At 48.5% G+C, this 21300-nt stretch overlaps 1 protein-coding gene across 2 annotated transcripts in view; it reads left to right on the top strand.

Annotated features, from left to right (window-relative positions):
• The window catches only part of ELL3 (elongation factor for RNA polymerase II 3), a 275132-nt gene extending 254947 nt beyond the window's left edge, over nucleotides 1–20185 (top strand). For both annotated transcript variants that reach the window (XM_069625175.1, XM_069625176.1), the window contains exon 12: nucleotides 15212–20185. In XM_069625175.1, the coding sequence (XP_069481276.1) occupies nucleotides 15212–15322 (111 nt within the window). In that variant the 3' untranslated portion in view covers nucleotides 15323–20185. The remainder of the gene's footprint in view (nucleotides 1–15211) is intronic.
• Nucleotides 20186–21300: the final 1115 nt, after the last annotated feature.

Raw genomic sequence — 21300 nt, 5'->3', positions numbered from 1 at the left:
CATAGATAGTCCATCTCAAGCCCAGCGCGACTCTACAGAAAGCGACTCTACAGATAGTCCGTCTCAAGCCCAGTGCGACTCTACAGAAAGTCCATCTCAAGCCCAGCGGGACTCTACAGAAAGCGACTCTACAGATAGTCCGTCTCAAGCCCAGTGCGACTCTACAGAAAGTCCATCTCAAGCCCAGCGCAAAGCTCCAGATAGTCCATCTCAAGCCCAGTGTGACTCTACAGAAAGTCCATCTCAAGCCCAGCATGACTCTACAGATAGTCCATCTCAAGCCCAGCGTGACTCTCCAGAAAGTGATTCCATAGATAGTCCATCTCAAGCCCAGCGCGACTCTACAGATAGTCCATCTGGAGCCCAGTGCAAATCTACAGAAAGTCCATCTCAAGCCCAGCATGACTCTACAGATAGTCCATCCCAAGCCCAGAGTGACTATAGATAGTCCATCTCAAGCCCAGCAAGACGCTCCAGATAGCCCATCTCAAGCCCAGTGTGACTCTCCAGAAAGTCCATCTCAAGCCCAGAGCGACTCTACAGATAGTCCATCTGAAGCCCAGTGCGACTCTGCAGAAAGTCCATCTCAAGCCCAGTGCGACTCTACAGTTAGTCCATCTGAAGCCCAGCGTGACTCTACAGACAATCCATCTCAAACCCAGCTGGACTCTACAGATAGTCCAGCTCAAGCCCAGCGCGACTCTCCAGAAAGTCCATTTTAAGCCCAGCGCAATTCTCCAGATTGTCCATCTCAAGCCCAGCGCCACTCTCCAGAAAGTCCATCTCAAGCCCAGCGGGACATCCAGATAGTCCCTCTCAAGCCCAGCGTGACTCTACAGATAGTCCATCTCAAGCCCAGTGTGACTCTCCAGAAAGTCCATCTCAAATCCAGTGCGACTTTATAGATAGTCCATCACAAGCATAGCGCAACACAGATAGTCCATCTGGAGCCCAGTGCAACTCTACAGAAAGTCCATCTTAAACCCAGCGCGACTCTCCAGATAGTCCATCTGAAACCCAGCGCGATGCTCCAGATAGTCCATCTCAAGCCCAGCGCAACTCTACAGAAAGTCCATCTGAAGCCCAGCGCGACTCTACAGAAAGTCCATCTCAAGCCCAGCGGGACTCTACAGATAGTCCATCTCAAGCCCAGAGTGACTCTACAGAAAGCGACTCTACAGATAGTCCATCTCAAGCCCAGTGCGACTCTATAGATAGTCCATCTCAAGCCCAGCGCAAAACAGATAGTCCATCTGGAGCCCAGTGCGACTCTACAGAAAGTCCATCTCAAGCCCAGCGCAAAGCTCCAGATAGTCCATCTCAAGCCCAGCGTGACTCTACAGAAAGTCCATCTCAAGCCCAGCATGACTCTACAGATAGTCCATCTCAAGCCCAGAGTGACTATAGATAGTCCATCTCAAGCCCAGCGTGACTCTCCAGAAAGTGATTCTATAGATAGTCCATCTCAAGCCCAGCACGACTCTACAGAAAGGCCATCTCAAGCCCAGCATGACTCTACAGATAGTCCATCTCAAGCCGAGAGTGACTATAGATAGTCCATCTCAAGCCCAGCGTGACTCTCCAGAAAGTGATTCTATAGATCGTCCATCTCAAGCCCAGCGCAACTCTACATATCCATCTGAAGCCCAGCGTGACTCTCCAGAAAGTCCATCTCAAGTCCAGTGCGACTCTATAGATAGTCCATCTCAAGCCCAGCGCAACGCTCCAGATAGCCCATCTCAAGCCCAGTGTGACTCTACAGATAGAATATCTGAAGCCCAGCGCGACTCTACAGAAAGTCCATCTCAAGCCCAGCATGACTCTACAGATAGTCCATCTCAAGCCCAGAGTGACTATAGATAGTCCATCTCAAGCCCAGCGTGACTCTCCAGAAAGTGATTCTATAGATAGTTCATCTCAAGCCCAGCATGACTCTACAGATAGTCCATCTCAAGCCCAGCGCAAAACAGATAGTCCATCTGGAGCCCGGTGCGACTCTACAGAAAGTCCATCTCAAGCCCAGCATGACTCTACAGATAGTCCATCCCAAGCCCAGAGTGACTATAGATAGTCCATCTCAAGCCCAGCAAGACGCTCCAGATAGCCCATCTCAAGCCCAGTGTGACTCTCCAGAAAGTCCATCTCAAGCCCAGAGCGACTCTACAGATAGTCCATCTGAAGCCCAGTGCGACTCTGCAGAAAGTCCATCTCAAGCCCAGTGCGACTCTACAGATAGTCCATCTGAAGCCCAGCGTGACTCTACAGACAATCCATCTCAAACCCAGCTGGACTCTACAGATAGTCCAGCTCAAGCCCAGCGCGACTCTCCAGAAAGTCCATTTTAAGCCCAGCGCGATTCTCCAGATTGTCCATCTCAAGCCCAGCGCCACTCTCCAGAAAGTCCATCTCAAGCCCAGCGGGACATCCAGATAGTCCCTCTCAAGCCCAGCGTGACTCTACAGATAGTCCATCTCAAGCCCAGTGTGACTCTCCAGAAAGTCCATCTCAAATCCAGTGCGACTTTATAGATAGTCCATCACAAGCATAGCGCAACACAGATAGTCCATCTGGAGCCCAGTGCGACTCTACAGAAAGTCCATCTTAAACCCAGCGCGACTCTCCAGATAGTCCATCTGAAACCCAGCGCGATGCTCCAGATAGTCCATCTCAAGTCCAGTGTGACTCTCCAGAAAGTCCATCTCAAGCCCAGCGCAACTCTACAGAAAGTCCATCTGAAGCCCAGCGCGACTCTACAGAAAGTCCATCTCAAGCCCAGCGGGACTCTACAGATAGTCCATCTCAAGCCCAGAGTGACTCTACAGAAAGCGACTCTACAGATAGTCCATCTCAAGCCCAGTGCGACTCTACAGATAGTCCATCTCAAGCCCAGCGTTACTCTCCAGAAAGTCGATCTCAAGCCCAGCGGGACTCTACAGATAGTCCATCTCAAGCCCAGAGTGACTCTACAGAAAGCGACTCTACAGATAGTCCATCTCAAGCCCAGTGCGACTCTATAGATAGTCCATCTCAAGCCCAGCGCAAAACAGATAGTCCATCTGGAGCCCAGTGCGACTCTACAGAAAGTCCATCTCAAGCCCAGCGCAAAGCTCCAGATAGTCCATCTCAAGCCCAGCGTGACTCTACAGAAAGTCCATCTCAAGCCCAGCATGACTCTACAGATAGTCCATCTCAAGCCCAGAGTGACTATAGATAGTCCATCTCAAGCCCAGCGTGACTCTCCAGAAAGTGATTCTATAGATAGTCCATCTCAAGCCCAGCACGACTCTACAGAAAGTCCATCTCAAGCCCAGCGCAACTCTACATATCCATCTGAAGCCCAGCGTGACTCTCCAGAAAGTCCATCTCAAGTCCAGTGCGACTCTATAGATAGTCCATCTCAAGCCCAGCGCAACGCTCCAGATAGCCCATCTCAAGCCCAGTGTGACTCTACAGATAGAATATCTGAAGCCCAGCGCGACTCTACAGAAAGTCCATCTCAAGCCCAGCATGACTCTACAGATAGTCCATCTCAAGCCCAGAGTGACTATAGATAGTCCATCTCAAGCCCAGCGTGACTCTCCAGAAAGTGATTCTATAGATAGTTCATCTCAAGCCCAGCATGACTCTACAGATAGTCCATCTCAAGCCCAGCGCAAAACAGATAGTCCATCTGGAGCCCGGTGCGACTCTACAGAAAGTCCATCTCAAGCCGAGCGCAACGCTCCAGATAGTCCATCTCAAGCCCAGTGTGACTCTACAGATAGTCTATCTGAAGCCCAGAGCGACTCTACAGAAAGTCCTTCTCAAGCCCAGTGCGACTCTACAGATAGCCCATCTCAAACCCAGTGTGACTCTCCAAAAAGTCCATCTCAAGTCCAGTGCAACTTTATGGATAGTCCATCTCAAGCCCAGCACAACACAGATAGTCCATCTGGAGCCCAGTGCGACTCTACAGAAAGTCCACCTTAAACCCAGCGGGACTCTACAGATGGTCCATCTCAAGCCCAGAGTGACTCTACAGAAAGCAACTCTACAGATAGTCCATCTCAAGCCCAGTGCGACTCTACAGATAGTCCATCTCAAGCCCAGCGTTACTCTCCAGAAAGTCCATCTCAAGTCCAGTGCGACTCTATAGATAGTCCATCTCAAGCCCAGGGCAAAACAGATAGTCCATCTGGAGCCCAGTGCGACTCTACAGAAAGTCCATCTCAAGCCCAGCACAAAGCTCCAGATAGTCCATCTCAAGCCCAGTGTGACTCTACAGAAAGTCCATCTCAAGCCCAGCATGACCGTACAGATAGTCCATCTCAAGCCCAGAGTGACTATAGATAGTCCATCTCAAGCCCAGCGTGATTCTCCAGAAAGTGATTCTATAGATGGTCCATCTCAAGCCCAGCACGACTCTACAGAAAGGCCATCTCAAGCCCAGAGTGACTATAGATAGTCCATCTCAAGCCAAGCGTGACTCTCCAGAAAGTGATTCTATAGATAGTCCATCTCAAGCCCAGCATGACTCTACAGATAGTCCATCTCAAGCGCAGCATGACTCTACAGATAGTCCATCTCAAGCCCAGAGTGACTATAGATAGTCCATCTCAAGCCCAGCGTGACTCTCCAGAAAGTGATTCTATAGATAGTCCATCTCAAGCCCAGCATGACTCTGCAGATAGTCAATCTCAAGCCCAGCGCAAAACAGATAGTCCATCTGGAGCCCGGTGCGACTCTACAGAAAGTCCATCTCAAGCCGAGCGCAATGCTCCAGATAGTCCATCTCAAGCCCAGTGTGACTCTACAGATAGTCTATCTGAAGCCCAGAGCGACTCTACAGAAAGTCCATCTCAAGCCCAGTGCGACTCTACAGATAGTCCATCTCAAACCCAGTGTGACTCTCCAGAAAGTCCATCTCAAGTCCAGTGCAACTTTATGGATAGTCCATCTCAAGCCCAGCACAACACAGATAGTCCATCTGGAGCCCAGTGCGACTCTACAGAAAGTCCATCTTAAACCCAGCGGGACTCTACAGATGGTCCATCTCAAGCCCAGAGTGACTCTACAGAAAGCAACTCTACAGATAGTCCATCTCAAGCCCAGTGCGACTCTATAGATAGTCCATCTCAAGCCCAGCACAAAGCTCCAGATAGTCCATCTCAAGCCCAGTGTGACTCTCCAGAAAGTCCATCTCAAGTCCAGTGCGACTCTATAGATAGTCCATCTCAAGCCCAGCACAAAGCTCCAGATAGTCCATCTGGAGCCCAGTGCGACTCTACAGAAAGTCCATCTCAAACCCAGCACAAAGCTCCAGATAGTCCATCTCAAGCCCAGTGTGACTCTACAGAAAGTCCATCTCAAGCCCAGCATGACCGTACAGATAGTCCATCTCAAGCCCAGAGTGACTATAGATAGTCCATCTCAAGCCCAGCGTGACTCTCCAGAAAGTGATTCTATAGATAGTCCATCTCAAGCCCAGCATGACTCTACAGATAGTCCATCTCAAGCCCAGCATGACTCTACAGATAGTCCATCTCAAGCCCAGAGTGACTATAGATAGTCCATCTCAAGCCCAGCGTGACTCTCCAGAAAGTGATTCTATAGATAGTCCATCTCAAGCCCAGCATGACTCTACAGATAGTCCATCTCAAGCCCAGCGCAAAACAGATAGTCCATCTGGAGCCCGGTGCGACTCTACAGAAAGTCCATCTCAAGCCGAGCGCAACGCTCCAGATAGTCCATCTCAAGCCCAGTGTGACTCTACAGATAGTCTATCTCAAAGCCCAGAGCGACTCTACAGAAAGTCCATCTCAAGCCCAGTGCGACTCTACAGATAGTCCATCTCAAACCCAGTGTGACTCTCCAGAAAGTCCATCTCAAGTCCAGTGCAACTTTATGGATAGTCCATCTCAAGCCCAGCACAACACAGATAGTCCATCTGGAGCCCAGTGCGACTCTACAGAAAGTCCATCTTAAACCCAGCGGGACTCTACAGATGGTCCATCTCAAGCCCAGAGTGACTCTACAGAAAGCAACTCTACAGATAGTCCATCTCAAGCCCAGTGCGACTCTACAGATAGTCCATCTCAAGCCCAGCGTTACTCTCCAGAAAGTCCATCTCAAGTCCAGTGCGACTCTATAGATAGTCCATCTCAAGCCCAGGGCAAAACAGATAGTCCATCTGGAGCCCAGTGCGACTCTACAGAAAGTCCATCTCAAGCCCAGCACAAAGCTCCAGATAGTCCATCTCAAGCCCAGTGTGACTCTACAGAAAGTCCATCTCAAGCCCAGCATGACCGTACAGATAGTCCATCTCAAGCCCAGAGTGACTATAGATAGTCCATCTCAAGCCCAGCGTGATTCTCCAGAAAGTGATTCTATAGATAGTCCATCTCAAGCCCAGCACGACTCTACAGAAAGGCCATCTCAAGCCCAGCATGACTCTACAGATAGTCCATCTCAAGCCCAGAGTGACTATAGATAGTCCATCTCAAGCCCAGCGTGACTCTCCAGAAAGTGATTCTATAGATAGTCCATCTCAACCCCAGCACGACTCTACAGATAGTCCATCTCAAGCCCAGCGTGACTCTCCAGAAAGTCCATCTCAAGTCAAGTGCGACTCTATAGATAGTCCATCTCAAGCCCAGCGCAAAACAGATAGTCCATCTGGAGCCAAGTGCGACTCTACAGAAAGTCCATCTCAAGCCCAGCGCAACGCTCCAGATCGTCCATCTCAAGCCCAGTGTGACTCTACAGATAGTCTATCTGAAGCCCAGAGCGACTCTACAGAAAGTCCATCTCAAGCCCAGTGTGACTCTACAGATAGTCCATCTCAAGCCCAGTGTGACTCTCCAGAAAGTCCATCTCAAGCCCAGCGCAACACAGACAGTCCATCTGGAGCCCAGTGCGACTCTACAGAAAGTCCATTTTAAACCCAGCGCGACTCCCAGATAGTCCATCTCAAGCCCAGCACGACTCTACAGAAAGGCCATCTCAAACCCAGCATGACTCTACAGATAGTCCATCTCAAGCCCAGAGTGACTATAGATAGTCCATCTCAAGCCCAGCGTGACTCTCCAGAAAGTGATTCTATAGATAGTCCATCTCAAGCCCAGCGCAACTCTACATAGTCCATCTGAAGCCCAGCGTGACTCTCCAGAAAGTCCATCTCAAGTCCAGTGCGACTCTATAGATAGTCCATCTCAAGCCCAGCGCAACGCTCCAGATAGCCCATCTCAAGCCCCGCGCGACTCTACAGAAAGTCCATCTCAAGCCCAGCATGACTCTACAGATAGTCCATCTCAAGCCCAGAGTGACTATAGATAGGCCATCTCAAGCCCAGCGTGACTCTCCAGAAAGTGATTCTATAGATAGTCCATCTCAAGCCCAGCGCAACTCTACATAGTCCATCTGAAGCCCAGCGTGACTCTCCAGAAAGTCCATCTCAAGTCCAGTGCGACTCTATAGATAGTCCATCTCAAGCCCAGCGCAACGCTCCAGATAGCCCATCTCAAGCCCCGCGCGACTCTACAGAAAGTCCATCTCAAGCCCAGCATGACTCTACAGATAGTCCATCTCAAGCCCAGAGTGACTATAGATAGGCCATCTCAAGCCCAGCGTGACTCTCCAGAAAGTGATTCTATAGATAGTCCATCTCAAGCCCAGCACGACTCTACAGATAGTCCATCTCAAGCCCAGCGTGACTCTCCAGAAAGTCCATCTCAAGTCAAGTGCGACTCTATAGATAGTCCATCTCAAGCCCAGCGCAAAACAGATAGTCCATCTGGAGCCCGGTGCGACTCTACAGAAAGTCCATCTCAAGCCCAGCGCAACGCTCCAGATAGTCCATCTCAAGCCCAGTGTGACTCTACAGATAGTCTATCTGAAGCCCAGAGTGACTCTACAGAAAGTCCATCTCAAGCCCAGTGTGACTCTACAGATAGTCCATCTCAAACCCAGTGTGACTCTCCAGAAAGTCCATCTCAAGTCCAGTGCAACTTTATGGATAGTCCATCTCAAGCCCAGCACAACACAGATAGTCCATCTGGAGCCCAGTGCGACTCTACAGAAAGTCCATCTTAAACCCAGCGGGACTATACAGATGGTCCATCTCAAGCCCAGTGCGACTCTACAGATAGTCCATCTCAAGCCCAGTGCGACTCTACAGAAAGTCCATCTCAAGCCCAGCACAAAGCTCCAGATAGTCCATCTCAAGCCCAGTGTGACTCTACAGAAAGTCCATCTCAAGCCCAGCATGACCCTACAGATAGTCCATCTCAAGCCCAGAGTGACTATAGATAGTCCATCTCAAGCCCAGCGTGATTCTCCAGAAAGTGATTATATAGATAGTCCACCTCAAGCCCAGCACGACTCTACAGAAAGGCCATCTCAAGCCCAGCATGACTCTACAGATAGTCCATCTCAAGCCCAGAGTGACTATAGATAGTCCATCTCAAGCCCAGCGTGACTCTCCAGAAAGTGATTCTATAGATAGTCCATCTCAAGCCCAGCACGACACTACAGATAGTCCATCTCAAGCCCAGCGTGACTCTCCAGAAAGTCCATCTCAAGTCAAGTGCGACTCTATAGATAGTCCATCTCAAGCCCAGCGCAAAACAGATAGTCCATGTGGAGCCCAGTGCGACTCTACAGAAAGTCCATCTCAAGCCCAGCGCAACGCTCCAGATCGTCCATCTCAAGCCCAGTGTGAATCTACAGATAGTCTATCTGAAGCCCAGAGCGACTCTACAGAAATTCCATCTCAAGGCCAGTGCGACTCTACAGATAGTCCATCTCAAGTCCAGTGCGATTCTATAGATAGTCCATCTCAAGCCCAGCGCAACGCTCCAGATAGCCCATCTCAAGCCCCGCGCGACTCTACAGAAAGTCCATCTCAAGCCCAGCATGACTCTACAGATAGTCCATCTCAAGCCCAGAGTGACTATAGATAGTCCATCTCAAGCCCAGCGTGACTCTCCAGAAAGTGATTCTATAGATAGTCCATCTCAAGCCCAGCACGACTCTACAGATAGTCCATCTCAAGCCCAGCGTGACTCTCCAGAAAGTCCATCTCAAGTCAAGTGCGACTCTATAGATAGTCCATCTCAAGCCCAGCGCAAAACAGATAGTCCATCTGGAGCCCGGTGCGACTCTACAGAAAGTCCATCTCAAACCCAGCGCAACGCTCCAGATAGTCCATCTCAAGCCCAGAGTGACTCTACAGATAGTCTATCTGAAGCCCAGAGTGACTCTACAGAAAGTCCATCTCAAGCCCAGTGTGACTCTACAGATAGTCCATCTCAAACCCAGTGTGACTCTCCAGAAAGTCCATCTCAAGTCCAGTGCAACTTTATGGATAGTCCATCTCAAGCCCAGCACAACACAGATAGTCCATCTGGAGCCCAGTGCGACTCTACAGAAAGTCCATCTTAAACCCAGCGGGACTATACAGATGGTCCATCTCAAGCCCAGAGTGACTCTACAAAAAGCGACTCTACAGATAGTCCATCTCAAGCCCAGTGCGACTCTACAGATAGTCCATCTCAAGCCCAGCGTTACTCTCCAGAAAGTCCATCTCAAGTCCAGTGCGACTCTATAGATAGTCCATCTCAAGCCCAGGGCAAAACAGATAGTCCATCTGGAGCCCAGTGCGACTCTACAGAAAGTCCATCTCAAGCCCAGCACAAAGCTCCAGATAGTCCATCTCAAGCCCAGTGTGACTCTACAGAAAGTCCATCTCAAGCCCAGCATGACCCTACAGATAGTCCATCTCAAGCCCAGAGTGACTATAGATAGTCCATCTCAAGCCCAGCGTGATTCTCCAGAAAGTGATTATATAGATAGTCCACCTCAAGCCCAGCACGACTCTACAGAAAGGCCATCTCAAGCCCAGCATGACTCTACAGATAGTCCATCTCAAGCCCAGAGTGACTATAGATAGTCCATCTCAAGCCCAGCGTGACTCTCCAGAAAGTGATTCTATAGATAGTCCATCTCAAGCCCAGCACGACACTACAGATAGTCCATCTCAAGCCCAGCGTGACTCTACAGAAAGGCCATCTCAAGCCCAGCATGACTCTACAGATAGTCCATCTCAAGCCCAGAGTGACTATAGATAGTCCATCTCAAGCCCAGCGTGACTCTCCAGAAAGTGATTCTATAGATAGTCCATCTCAAGCCCAGCACGACACTACAGATAGTCCATCTCAAGCCCAGTGTGACTCTCCAGAAAGTCCATCTCAAGTCCAGTGCAACTTTATGGATAGTCCATCTCAAGCCCAGCGCAACACAGATAGTCCATCTGGAGCCCAGTGCGACTCTACAGAAAGTCCATTTTAAACCCAGCGCGACTCTCAGATAGTCCATCTCAAGCCCAGCGCGATGCTCCAGATAGTCCATCTCAAGTCCAGCGGACTCTACAGATAGTCCATCTGAAGACCAGCGCGACTCTACAGATAGTCCATCTCAAGCCCAGCGGGACTCTACAGATAGTCCATCTCAAGCCCAGAGTGATTCTACAGATAGTCCTTCTCAAGCCCAGCGTAACTCTCCAGAAAGCGACTCTACAGATAGTCCATCTCAAGCCCAGTGCGACTATACAGATAGTCCATCTCAAGCCCAGCGTTACTCTCCAGAAAGTCCATCTCAAGCCCAGCGCAACGCTCCAGATAGTCCATCTCAAGCCCAGCGCGACTCTACAGATAGTCCATCTCAAGCCCAGCGTGACTCTCCAGAAAGTCCATCTCAAGTCCAGTGCAACACTACAGATAGTCCATCTGGAGCCCAGTGCGACTCTACAGAAAGCCCATCTTAAGCCCAGCGCGACTCTCCAGATAGTCCATCTCAAGCCTAGCGTGATGCTCCAGATAGTCCATCTCAAGCCCAGTGTGACTCTTCAGAAAATCCATATCAAGCCCAGCGCGACTCTACAGAAAGTCCATCTCAAGCCCAGCGTGACTCTACAGATAGTCCATCTCAAGCCCAGCATGACTCTACAGATAGTCCATCTCAAGCCCAGAGTGACTATAGATAGTCCATCTCAAGCCCAGCGTGACTCTCCAGAAAGTGATTCTATAGATAGTCCATCTCAAGCCCAGCGCGACGCTCCAGATAGTCCATCTCAAGCCCAGTGTGACTCTACAGATAGTCTATCTGAAGCCCAGCGCGACTCTACAGAAAGTCCATCTCAAGCCCAGCATGACTCTACAGATAGTCCATCTCAAGCCCTGCGTGACTCTCCAGATAGTCCATCTGAAGCCCAGTGTGACTCTACAGATAGTCTATCTGAAGCCCAGCGCGACTCTACAGAAAGTCCATCTCAAGCCCAGCATGACTCTACAGAAAGTCAAGAAAGATGTGCAGGCCCCATAAACGCCTGGCAATGCCAAGAACTCTTTGACGTCAGGAAGGAGGAACTATTGGGGAAAGAGGGAAAGATTGCGAGCCACCATGGTAAGAGAAACCGGACTGCGTTGCTGCCACTGGGAAACCCCCTTTATTTCTGTTGTACCTAGTAATGAGGAAATAAACCCCGCACTTTAGTTGTCTGTGGATCTCTTGGATGTGGCGTCAAGTATATCTTGAAGGCAAAACCAGAGTCCTTTCATCTGGTAACCAACATCTGTATCTGAGATCAGACAAAACACACAACACCATAGACAGTGACATTGACACTGTGTCCACGGGGGTTAGATAAAGCCTCGTGAACAGTCACTGTTCCACTGAGCTTCATCATGAAAATCTGCCAAAGGCGCTCTCCGTCTCTGTTTGTTTTAACTTTTTATTAAAGATATCCATGTAGAATTACATCTAAATTGCAGGCTAATGCACACAATGTTGCATGAAAGCAACACTTGTATAAACCAAGTAAGACAGGTTAATTCATCAGGCAATGGACATAGCATAAAAATACCTAGTTGGGAAGTCTGGAGAAAGCTTCTTCCATTCAAAGACAACCTGATCACAGCCACTGCAGGTGCAGTGTAGAAATGCGGAAAGCAGTTCCATCCCTTGCCCATAGGAGTCTAGAAATGTGAACGCCTGCACCTTCCACCCTACGTCAGCTCCATATTGCTGTGCTTGATACACAAGACACTGCACATGAAACTTCCCTCCCATATCTCGGATATGCACCCGCAGCCTGCCCGGGTCTTCAGTGCAGCCCTGTCTCTCGCCTTCTCAGGGCTGCGATTCCAAAAAGCCACATAACAAGTGCCACCTGGCCCAACTGATCGGTTTCAAAAGTTTCATCATCCTCTGCTGCACAGTAGCCATGCTTGGGAATGTCAGAACTGTAACATACTTGTTCCCACTTGGCTCTAATGCATGGCAAACATCTCTAAAGATTTGTGAAAACCACAGAACGCAGCCCTTGATGTTCTAGGCTGTGGTTGCACAGACTGAACGCGCTTGGCCTTACACTCCAATGACTCCTCATTCTGGAAAAAAACATGACTCCCCTCAGCCCATGAAAGCTAATCTTGATCCCTTACATCCAGTGCTCCATTCACAACCTCATGCTGGTTTGAAATGCCAGTGAGTGTACATTGAAATGCAAAATGCATACTACTGAACTGATAGTGTACGCTCACGGGAACCGCGGGAAGGATGCCATTTTAGAAGTAATATTATTCATGTTCTAAGGATTATGGTGATTTCAAAATGGCCTCCTTCCAGAAATCCAACCAATTCTTTGCATTTATCATGTATGGTGGTAAGGACCGTAGTCTTGCACAGGGTAGATATGCAATATTATGATTAGCAGGGAGAGGGAGAGTGAGTTGGGTGAGAAGGAGAGAGAGAATTAATGTGTTTACAAGGCAGAGTTGGAAGAGTTGTCAGTGCAAGGTGTACTGCTGGAAGCATTATGTTGATTTATACCGTGCCCCGCTACCACCCAAGGGCAGTCTCCAGGCACTCACGTGGCTCTGCAAGAAAGAGGCTGGCTTAGGTTAGAGAGTGGTAGGAAAAGTCCAGAACCAGGCGAAACTGGCATCTGTGATGCGTGTCGTGCTTGAGAATGTGAGCAGGCAATCCTAGAGCAGTAGTGGCTTAATTTGCAGGGTATACCTATAATTGTGCCACAGGTGAAATTGCAGTGTGCTAAGTCTGGGCTGCGAAACCTGAGTTGAGAGGCCTAGTCCAAGAATGGTTAGTGTGTACAAGTACATGTTGTTGGTAAACAGAGGTTTAGACTAAGGATCAGTATCCTCTCTGGGCCTCTGGCGCTTCTGGATCAGGACTGGAAGACTGGAGACCAAACAAGAAAGCAGGCAGAGACACAGGCTTGATTGTGAAAGACATCTTTCATTCTTCACAGGAAAGAAGACATCATAAAGCAGGAACTCCAACAGGTATTAAATGGGCTCTGGATTTAGCTCCCTTATATACTGTATCAAGGCTGGTTTAATTTAAAAAATAATACACAAACCATTGTTATCGGTCTTTATTATTAAAGACAAACCCTATCCCCTCTCAGGGTTGGTTGGCCAGACTATCACTCACCAGGTACCCATGTCATACCTACGCATGCAACTAATTAAATTTGTTTGAGATGCACTCGGCCTTTAAAATAAATCCTTTGATGTGTCAACAAAGAACATTTCTGACATCATCCTTGAGATAATTTTGGCAGGCAGCACCATGTCTCCCTGTCACAGGAGTCCATGTATGGGCATCAAATGTGTGCACTGCCTGTGAACTCAACAACTGTTGCTTGCTGACCAGCTGTCTGTACTAATTACTACCTTGCCTTGAATCACTACATAGCTGCCCCCGGCTCGTCAATGTCAAAATGACTGCCAAGAAGCCCAGACAGTATGTCCTAGTCTACTGAACTTTCAATTAATTGTTTATAAAAAAAAATATTCAATTACATCATCATGACTTTGTTAAATTTGACAATTTTATATTTCCAGAAACCATTTTAGGATCTGCCTGACTGTCTTATTCTGAATGCCTGGTCATTACAAAATGGTTGCCCGGTCTATTTTTGATCAGAACTTAGCTCCTGTTCAGTTTCGAGCCTAGAATATCAGAATTTATAATAAATGTATGCTATCTAACATGCCCTCTGTTGTTCAAGGCGTTCTGACCCCAAAAATATATGCTGCCCTATAATGTGCTTGTTTTGGCCTTCCAGACACTACAGTTCTGATTTTTCACAGTACTAGAGTCATTGATCAACCGGACAGGTTATCTGCATTCAGTTTGAGAGGGGTGGGGTATACCTCCTGTACATTCAGTTGAGGGGGCGTGGGGTCTACCTACTGTACAGAGGGTAGTGAGATGGTCAAATGAATGATGCTTAATTTCAACAGTCTGATGAACTCCAGGTTATTGATTCCACAATGCCAAACCCGTGGGACGACAATGACATTGCCATGCTAGAATCTATTCACTTGCCATGATGCCAAAAGTCTGCTTTGTGCTACAAATATATAATCGGCTTGCAACCTCCATTCCAATAACCCCAGCCATGAGTCTGAGCCTCTGGGATGACAAGAAACTATTGAACAGGGTCACACAAAGCACTGACTTCACTCAATCTTGGCAACATTAAAGGAGCCCAGCCTGTAGGCTGGAGATGATTGCAGCTGGCAATAGAAGTGACAGGGGAGAGTGTGAGGCTATGGTGGCCCTTTATTCAATCTTTGAGTTTATTAATGGTATATTCCAAATCCTGCAGTAAATACAGAGCTTTGAAACCAAGCTGTTAACGCATGTGTGCTAGTAGATATTCTGATGGCCGTGCTTTGGTCTGGACCCATCCCAAGTGCACCTGATGCTGATTGGTTCCTCCAAGGCGAGAACGTGTCCATATGGCAGACTGGGGAACACTCATTGTGAACGCCAGCAACAAAGCCTTCTCTGCATCTGGAGTGTGTTTATGGACGTAGGTTTACTAGAACCGCTGTTTTAAGTGTTTGTGTCTGATCTCCAGGAATACACTACATGTTTCTTATTCTGAGGATGAGTATGCTCGTCCTATTTGCATAGACATGCATACTAGCCCAGCAGTTAATGAGTTAAGGGTCTCCAGCTGGTTTAGAAGAATATCCTTTTGTACTCTCTTTGCACACAGTGGACCAGTATAAATCAAAGTCGACTCTCTACAATAGCAGCACCCTGATCAGTCCAAGTACTTGTATGATGTATGAAGCTGTCGTGCTTAGACCCCCGCTATATTGGTAGTCTGATGCTTTACTTTGGTTTCTCTTCACAGACATACCCTGGATACCCGGAAGATAAGAAACGATGTGAATATTTACACGACAAGCTCTCGCACATCAAGCAGGTCATACTGGAGTATGAAGAGAAAACCAAACCCTCTTAGGGGAACTGGAACCCAAGACTGTGCCTCGAACTGCAACTCTAGCCAGCTTAAGCGGCCAAGTGCCGCCGGCACATTCCAGGGAACTCATACCTGTGGGATGGGGAAATCTGGGCCCCAAGTAGTCCCCAAAGGAGAAATCAGGCAGGGCCTGAATCCTAGTTCCACACCTCCCCTTTCTGTCACCTAAGAAGTTGTGTGTGAAGGAGGCGCACAGAAGGGGGCCTCTGTCGGTTAGCAGCGCCTTCTGATCGGCTTATACCTTGGTCCCTGTGTTTACAATGTACCGAGAGAGCGGCCATCCTGCACACTTTGATATTTAGCTCTTTACCAAATGGATCTGTGCAAAGGAAAACTAGTGAAAGGAAAGGGCTCCGAAGAGGAACATGAAAAAAAGAGAATGGGTGTGCGTGCGAATGTGTGTGCATGCATGCTTTGGTACTGCCCTCTGAACTGTGTTTGCCCTGGTGAACCTCAAAGCCAACCTGCTGGGAATAAAAGTAGGGACTTGAGTCTCCTTGATCCTCTCAAGCCTTCTCTGGCGCCTTTCATATACTGCTCCAGGCTCTACCTCTGGTGCAATGTCAGTCAATGGGGGAGACATGCTGAGAGCGGGCGACCTGCTTTCTGCAGGCCAGAAAGCAGGTGGTCATGGGACACTCTGCAACTGTCGTTCAATGTGCATATCAGAAGTCTCATGAACCGACGTGGTCCCTCCACTCCAGGAGCAGGTGCCTACGGTAGCTAGGACCACCCTAGTGTGTGCCTTGTCAAGTTAAATGGGGAAGCCTAGGAGACGAAAGGGTGCTTCAGCAAGTGCAAGCGCCTAGATTGCTGTGAAAATGAGATCAATAAGAAGCACTTATGAGATGGGGGAAATGACACAGACCCAACCCCACCAAAACCGCATAGGGGGATCTTGTATTCTTTTGAATGGATCCCCAATTTTTAAACCCCTTTCCATAAATTAATTATCAAAAGCAGAATGTTTAAACTCCACATTCACAACAGAGAACAGCAGAGCCCTGGACCACACAAGAGAACACTCAACCAGTGGCCTGCCTGGAACAGCAGAGCCCTGACCTCCACAAGAGAACCCTCAACCAGTGGCCTGTCTGGAACAGCAGAGCCCTGACCTCCACAAGAGAACCCACAGTATTAGCATTTGCAGTTCCAGTCCTCAGATAGTAAACATAGTGCCTCTTATGCTAAAAAGCCTCTGGTTGATGAAATGTGGAGCAGTTTAGGGCAATACAATTCTCCTGTTTAAAAATGTGATTTTTTTTTTGTGCCCCCTCCTAAAAATGAAATTGAACAAACCGCAAGTCCGACATGACCCATTGTGTCGTATAGGTGCACACATGGCCTTATTTGAGCCAATTGGAAAATGTCAAGGTGGCAGTCAAATGTACACGTAAAATTGAGGTAACCTCAGACACGGGATCAAAAGTTGTCAGCTTCGCTTGCTCACCCAATGGTAGTCACCCCCATCACTTATAATGAAAGTGGGTGCAATCCAGGGAAGTGTAGCTGAGAAGCTTAATGTTGTCTCCAGTGCCCAAATAGTGGCCTCTATGGTATGGGATGACGACCTGGAGGATGCTACTCAGACAAGAAGATTCTGTTCTGTGGGGGTGAACAGACGCCATTTTGTTTTTGATCACCTCTAAATTCCAACTTCTTTCCATCTTCACATCCACCCATAGACAGAGGAGCCATTTACTGGCTCTCATCGAAGCAGAGGTCATCCATTGCTAGGGATTTCTAGAACACAAGTGCCATCTGCCGTAGCCAGTGGTGGAGGATCATGGGAGTTGTAGTGCAAATCAACTGGAGAGGGACTGGTTGTAGGTCCCTGCTCGGGAACATGTCTAATGTCTGTGGCTGGATAGTGTTAAGAGAATCCATGCTCTTGTCAGCGAAGATGAAATTCAAATTAAGAAGTATCTGGCAGCAGCCACTCCTTTTCAAGCCCCTCCCCCCACCACTCTTCCCTGCATATTTGTTGGTCAGGATTCTCAAACTGACTTCTGCAGGGACTCAATTCTTTAAAGGCCACGCTGCTGCCATTAGTAGGACTGACTCACGTGCAGAAATGGGCATCTCCTGCATCCACTGATGGCCAGGAGAGAAGACTGATGCACGCCTTGGACTCAGTGGAACGCTTTAGACCCTCCCATCAAGAAATGCCAAGGAAAAAGAGGTCAGGAAAATTGAAAAATGTTCAACCTAGAATTGTTCTGGGATTGTTATTTAGAACATTAAGCGATGAAAACCAGTATTTTGCGGACGTTAAATGCAAGGAACACATATGGTCCCTTGAAATCCTCCTGAATGAGAAGTGTTGAAGTATTTAAGGGCCTGATTCATGGAAGCGTTTTATAATGGCGAACTCCCAAAGGAAAACATTCTGTGAATCAGCCCCTTAGTGTGCAGCCCACTTATCCTTTTGCGAGGCCTTTCCTGACCGTAGTGGATGCTTTTGAGAAAGCACCAGGTGTAATGCCGCTGAAAACAGGAGGCCCGGGGCCACAGCTCTGACCCTAGAGGGGCCCCAGCAGAACCCTGGTGTCACCCTTGAGCTTGCCATTGAAAAGCATTGAGCTGGAAGGTCATTACAGAGGGCCACAGTGTTAGCTGACGGTTGGGACTCTCCTAGTGAGGGTGCCCCGGGGGCACTGTCCTACTCGGAGGGGCTAGTCAGGTTTTCTGCAGCTCCCAGGGCAGTTTTAAGATTTCTCGAAGATGAGTCTGGATCCAGCATTTACAAGCAGGGCTTGCTTGAATCTGAATGTCTTATAGAACCACCACCATATTGGAAGGTGCAAACGACCAGGAAACAACAAATACTACGATTGGCTGCCAAACAGGATGACAATTCACCTTCACTCTCACTTGGTGATTGGTTGGGAACCCTTCTTTGTTAAATGAGTTCATGGGTAGCTCTTGAAATATGGCAACATGTCGGCTGCAAACTTTCTGCTCTTTTTAATTTTTTAAAGCACTTGTTCTGGCAGATTAAAATATTCCATGTCTGTTTGTAGCGTTCAGAGGATTAATCACCAGCGTAGTGCTTGCTGCACCAATGCAGTGAGTGCTGGCAACATGCACCCCAGCTCCCCTTAGCTTTCCACAGGCCTATTTTATGAAAGAAACCTGTAAGCAGTCCATAACTTAGCAATTATTGTAGCACCAGGAAAATCCCTCATCTTCCTTCGAGCGGGAGTGGGGGCGGTGAGTGCTTTTCTCCTGGCAATCAAGCCCTCCTACTGTAAAGTATGTCTTATTTTCCGGATATGCCCTTTGTGGTGGTTTAGATGGCACTCCGCCTTCGTGGTCTCAGTGTTGGCAGTTTAGGCAGTTTACGTCAGGTGGACGTCCAGCCCTCAGTCTTCGTCAATGTTTTCGTACAGCGGTGTCTGATGAACCTGGAGGCAAACAATCACCCTTTATCATCACCGAGGGAAGTGCTTTCATTGACACTGCATTCCACCAGCACATGTAGCCCCATTCACCGCCCCCCCCCCCCTCCCAGCCTTAGAGCAGTTTCTAAGCACTCCCTCTTCCGGCCAAGTCACATGCATTGGGTAGTCTTTTGCCCATGGGTCACAATGTGCCAATTTGGTACTTGATGCCAGGAATCCTGTCTTTAACCTCAAGGCCTTACTCACAAGTGAACCCACCCGCTGCCTCGCCCAAATGTGCCAAGGCTTAATCACAGTGAGAATAGTAATTCTCTGGCAGCCTAACAAAGCTCGCCAGTAGTGAAGGACCAGGCAAGGTTGCCCAACACAAGGAAATCCCAGTTGGGAAAAGCACAAGGAAAGCCTATTCTGCTGTAAAACGTAGCCCTCAGCTCAAGTAGCGACCGGTGGCTAATGCCTCAGCTTCAGTCGCCGCCTCGTGCGCAAAGCGCTACGCCCAGCCGGGCATCATCGGAGGCGCGGGTGGCAACAGGTGCCCACCCAAAGGAGCACAAGGAGAACCTCTTCAGGCGGTCTAAGCCCTAGTGGACTGCCCCAAAGACCAACATCTAAAAAAAAATGTATGGCGCTGCCAAGGGTATATGCCCATTGGGCACCCAAACCTTGTCTTGCTATTGGCCAAAGTGCACTTTATGTGTTCAAAAGAATAATGTCTGTTAAACAAAATCAACCATTTTATTTTTAGTCAGTATGCCATTTATCGTTAATTGTTTGAACTTTAAAAAAAAAAATGTTGGAAGATTGTTGGTATATGGTAGGCTTGCTAATTGAATTGAGTATGATTTTTTTTCTTTTCATAATGTTATGGGGAGGCAAATCATGGTTTGTGCTTTCTGGGTGGAGGCACACATTACAATGGGCTGGTGCAGCTGATGGGGGTTTGGGGAGGGGCTTGCCTTAATACCCGAGAATGTCTCTGTGCAGCCCAGCAGTTATTTGGTTCCCTCTGTCCAAGTTTACGATAGGAGGCACATGTTGGTTGGAGAGCTGCTGAGTTCTCACGTGGTCTGTTGCAGAACATGGTGCATCGCCACCGCGCCACCCTCCGCGTGCACAAGACCCGGACCATTCCTCTGCACCCAGTGACTGGCTCTCTGCATACATGTATTGCGTGTTTAATAGGAGAGGAAATTATAAACATACAAGCCAGCCAGCCTGCCCAGGCCGAATGGCAAACAGGAGCTTCATGGGCGCAAGGCATCTACTTGGGGTTTCGTGTGGTCATCCACTCTGTGCTTTATTTGGTGGCGGTTTCATGATCTTTGTTTTCTGCAACTTGATTTTGTAGTCCGAGATCGTCCATATATGGTGTAATAAAGAGAAAGAACTGTGAAATGCACATTGATAGCAACATGTGTGAATAAAGACCTGTCTAAACGTTGTCTTGTGGCAAGTGTTGTCGCATTATCAAGAATTGGAAACGGGAGAAGAGCCAAGAACCATGAAGGAGACGTGCGGAGATGAGCCGTGTAGGGGCGGCCTGGGCACACGCCCAGGGAGAAGATGAGGACCTCACTGCGAACACAACATTCTTCCAACATGGCCGATAGCCCCTCTCCCAGCAGGTGCCCCTCGAGGCTTGCTTCTAGGCCCCTTCACTCTCCTCGTTGGGTTCTCCTAGCACCTCCTTCTGGGTGATACCGATTTGCATCTCTCTGCTTACCCCGGACCTCCCTGGAGAGCCCCAGCTGTCTCTCTGCCCTTCACTGCTGGCTCTTTGCCTTCGTGTGCTCCACTCCTCGAAAGCTATTATCTACCTTCGAGGCTTCACCTCTCCCCCCATTCTTCCCTGACTTCCTCTCATCCTCTCCCATTTCCCGCAACTTTGGAGTCACAGAAATCTTGTGCTTCATCCCGGCAGGGTCCTCCTTCTCCCCTCCTAACTCCAGCAAGCGACAATCATCCTGGTCCTTGCCACCTGGACTACTGCGCAAGTCTCCTCCTTTATTCATATTTCTAAAGCGCACATCAGCCCAAGGGCATCCTGGCGCCCTCCTGGGCCTCCCTGCTTTCCCATTTAGACAAATTGCTCCGCTTTAAGACTCAGAAGAGTAATCATTTGATGCAAATTATTTAAAAACAAAATCAACGGTAACATTTATGGCCAGGACAGAATACAGTTGGTAAAATACATGCAATATTATGGGGCTGATTCATGCAATTTGTGCGCCAAAAAACGGGGATTTGTGCGCCATTCTGTCCGCAAATCCCTGTTTAACAAATGGGGATTTGCGGGCAGAATAGCGCACAAATCCCAGTTTTTCGGCGCACACATTCCATGAATCAGCCCCCATATCTGCTGACACAGAAAGGATTTAGGCATTATTGGAAATCATTATTTTATTGTGATTCAGCTTTTGTACTTTTTGTCAAAATTATGTGGCCAGTGATTTCACCACAAATGAATAAACAAAACAAATCACGGAGGCACTTTGGGCCGTTACAATGTCGGCATTTGACATAGAACGTACAATCCGCGCTCTAAAAAATTCACGA

The sequence above is a fragment of the Ambystoma mexicanum genome, chromosome 11 (assembly GCF_040938575.1).
Source record: "Ambystoma mexicanum isolate Mex_15411 chromosome 11, UKY_AmexF1_1, whole genome shotgun sequence".
Classification (NCBI taxonomy): Eukaryota; Metazoa; Chordata; class Amphibia; order Caudata; family Ambystomatidae; genus Ambystoma; species Ambystoma mexicanum.
Note: the sequence above shows the minus strand (reverse complement) of the source record. Positions and strands in the feature narration are given on the sequence as shown.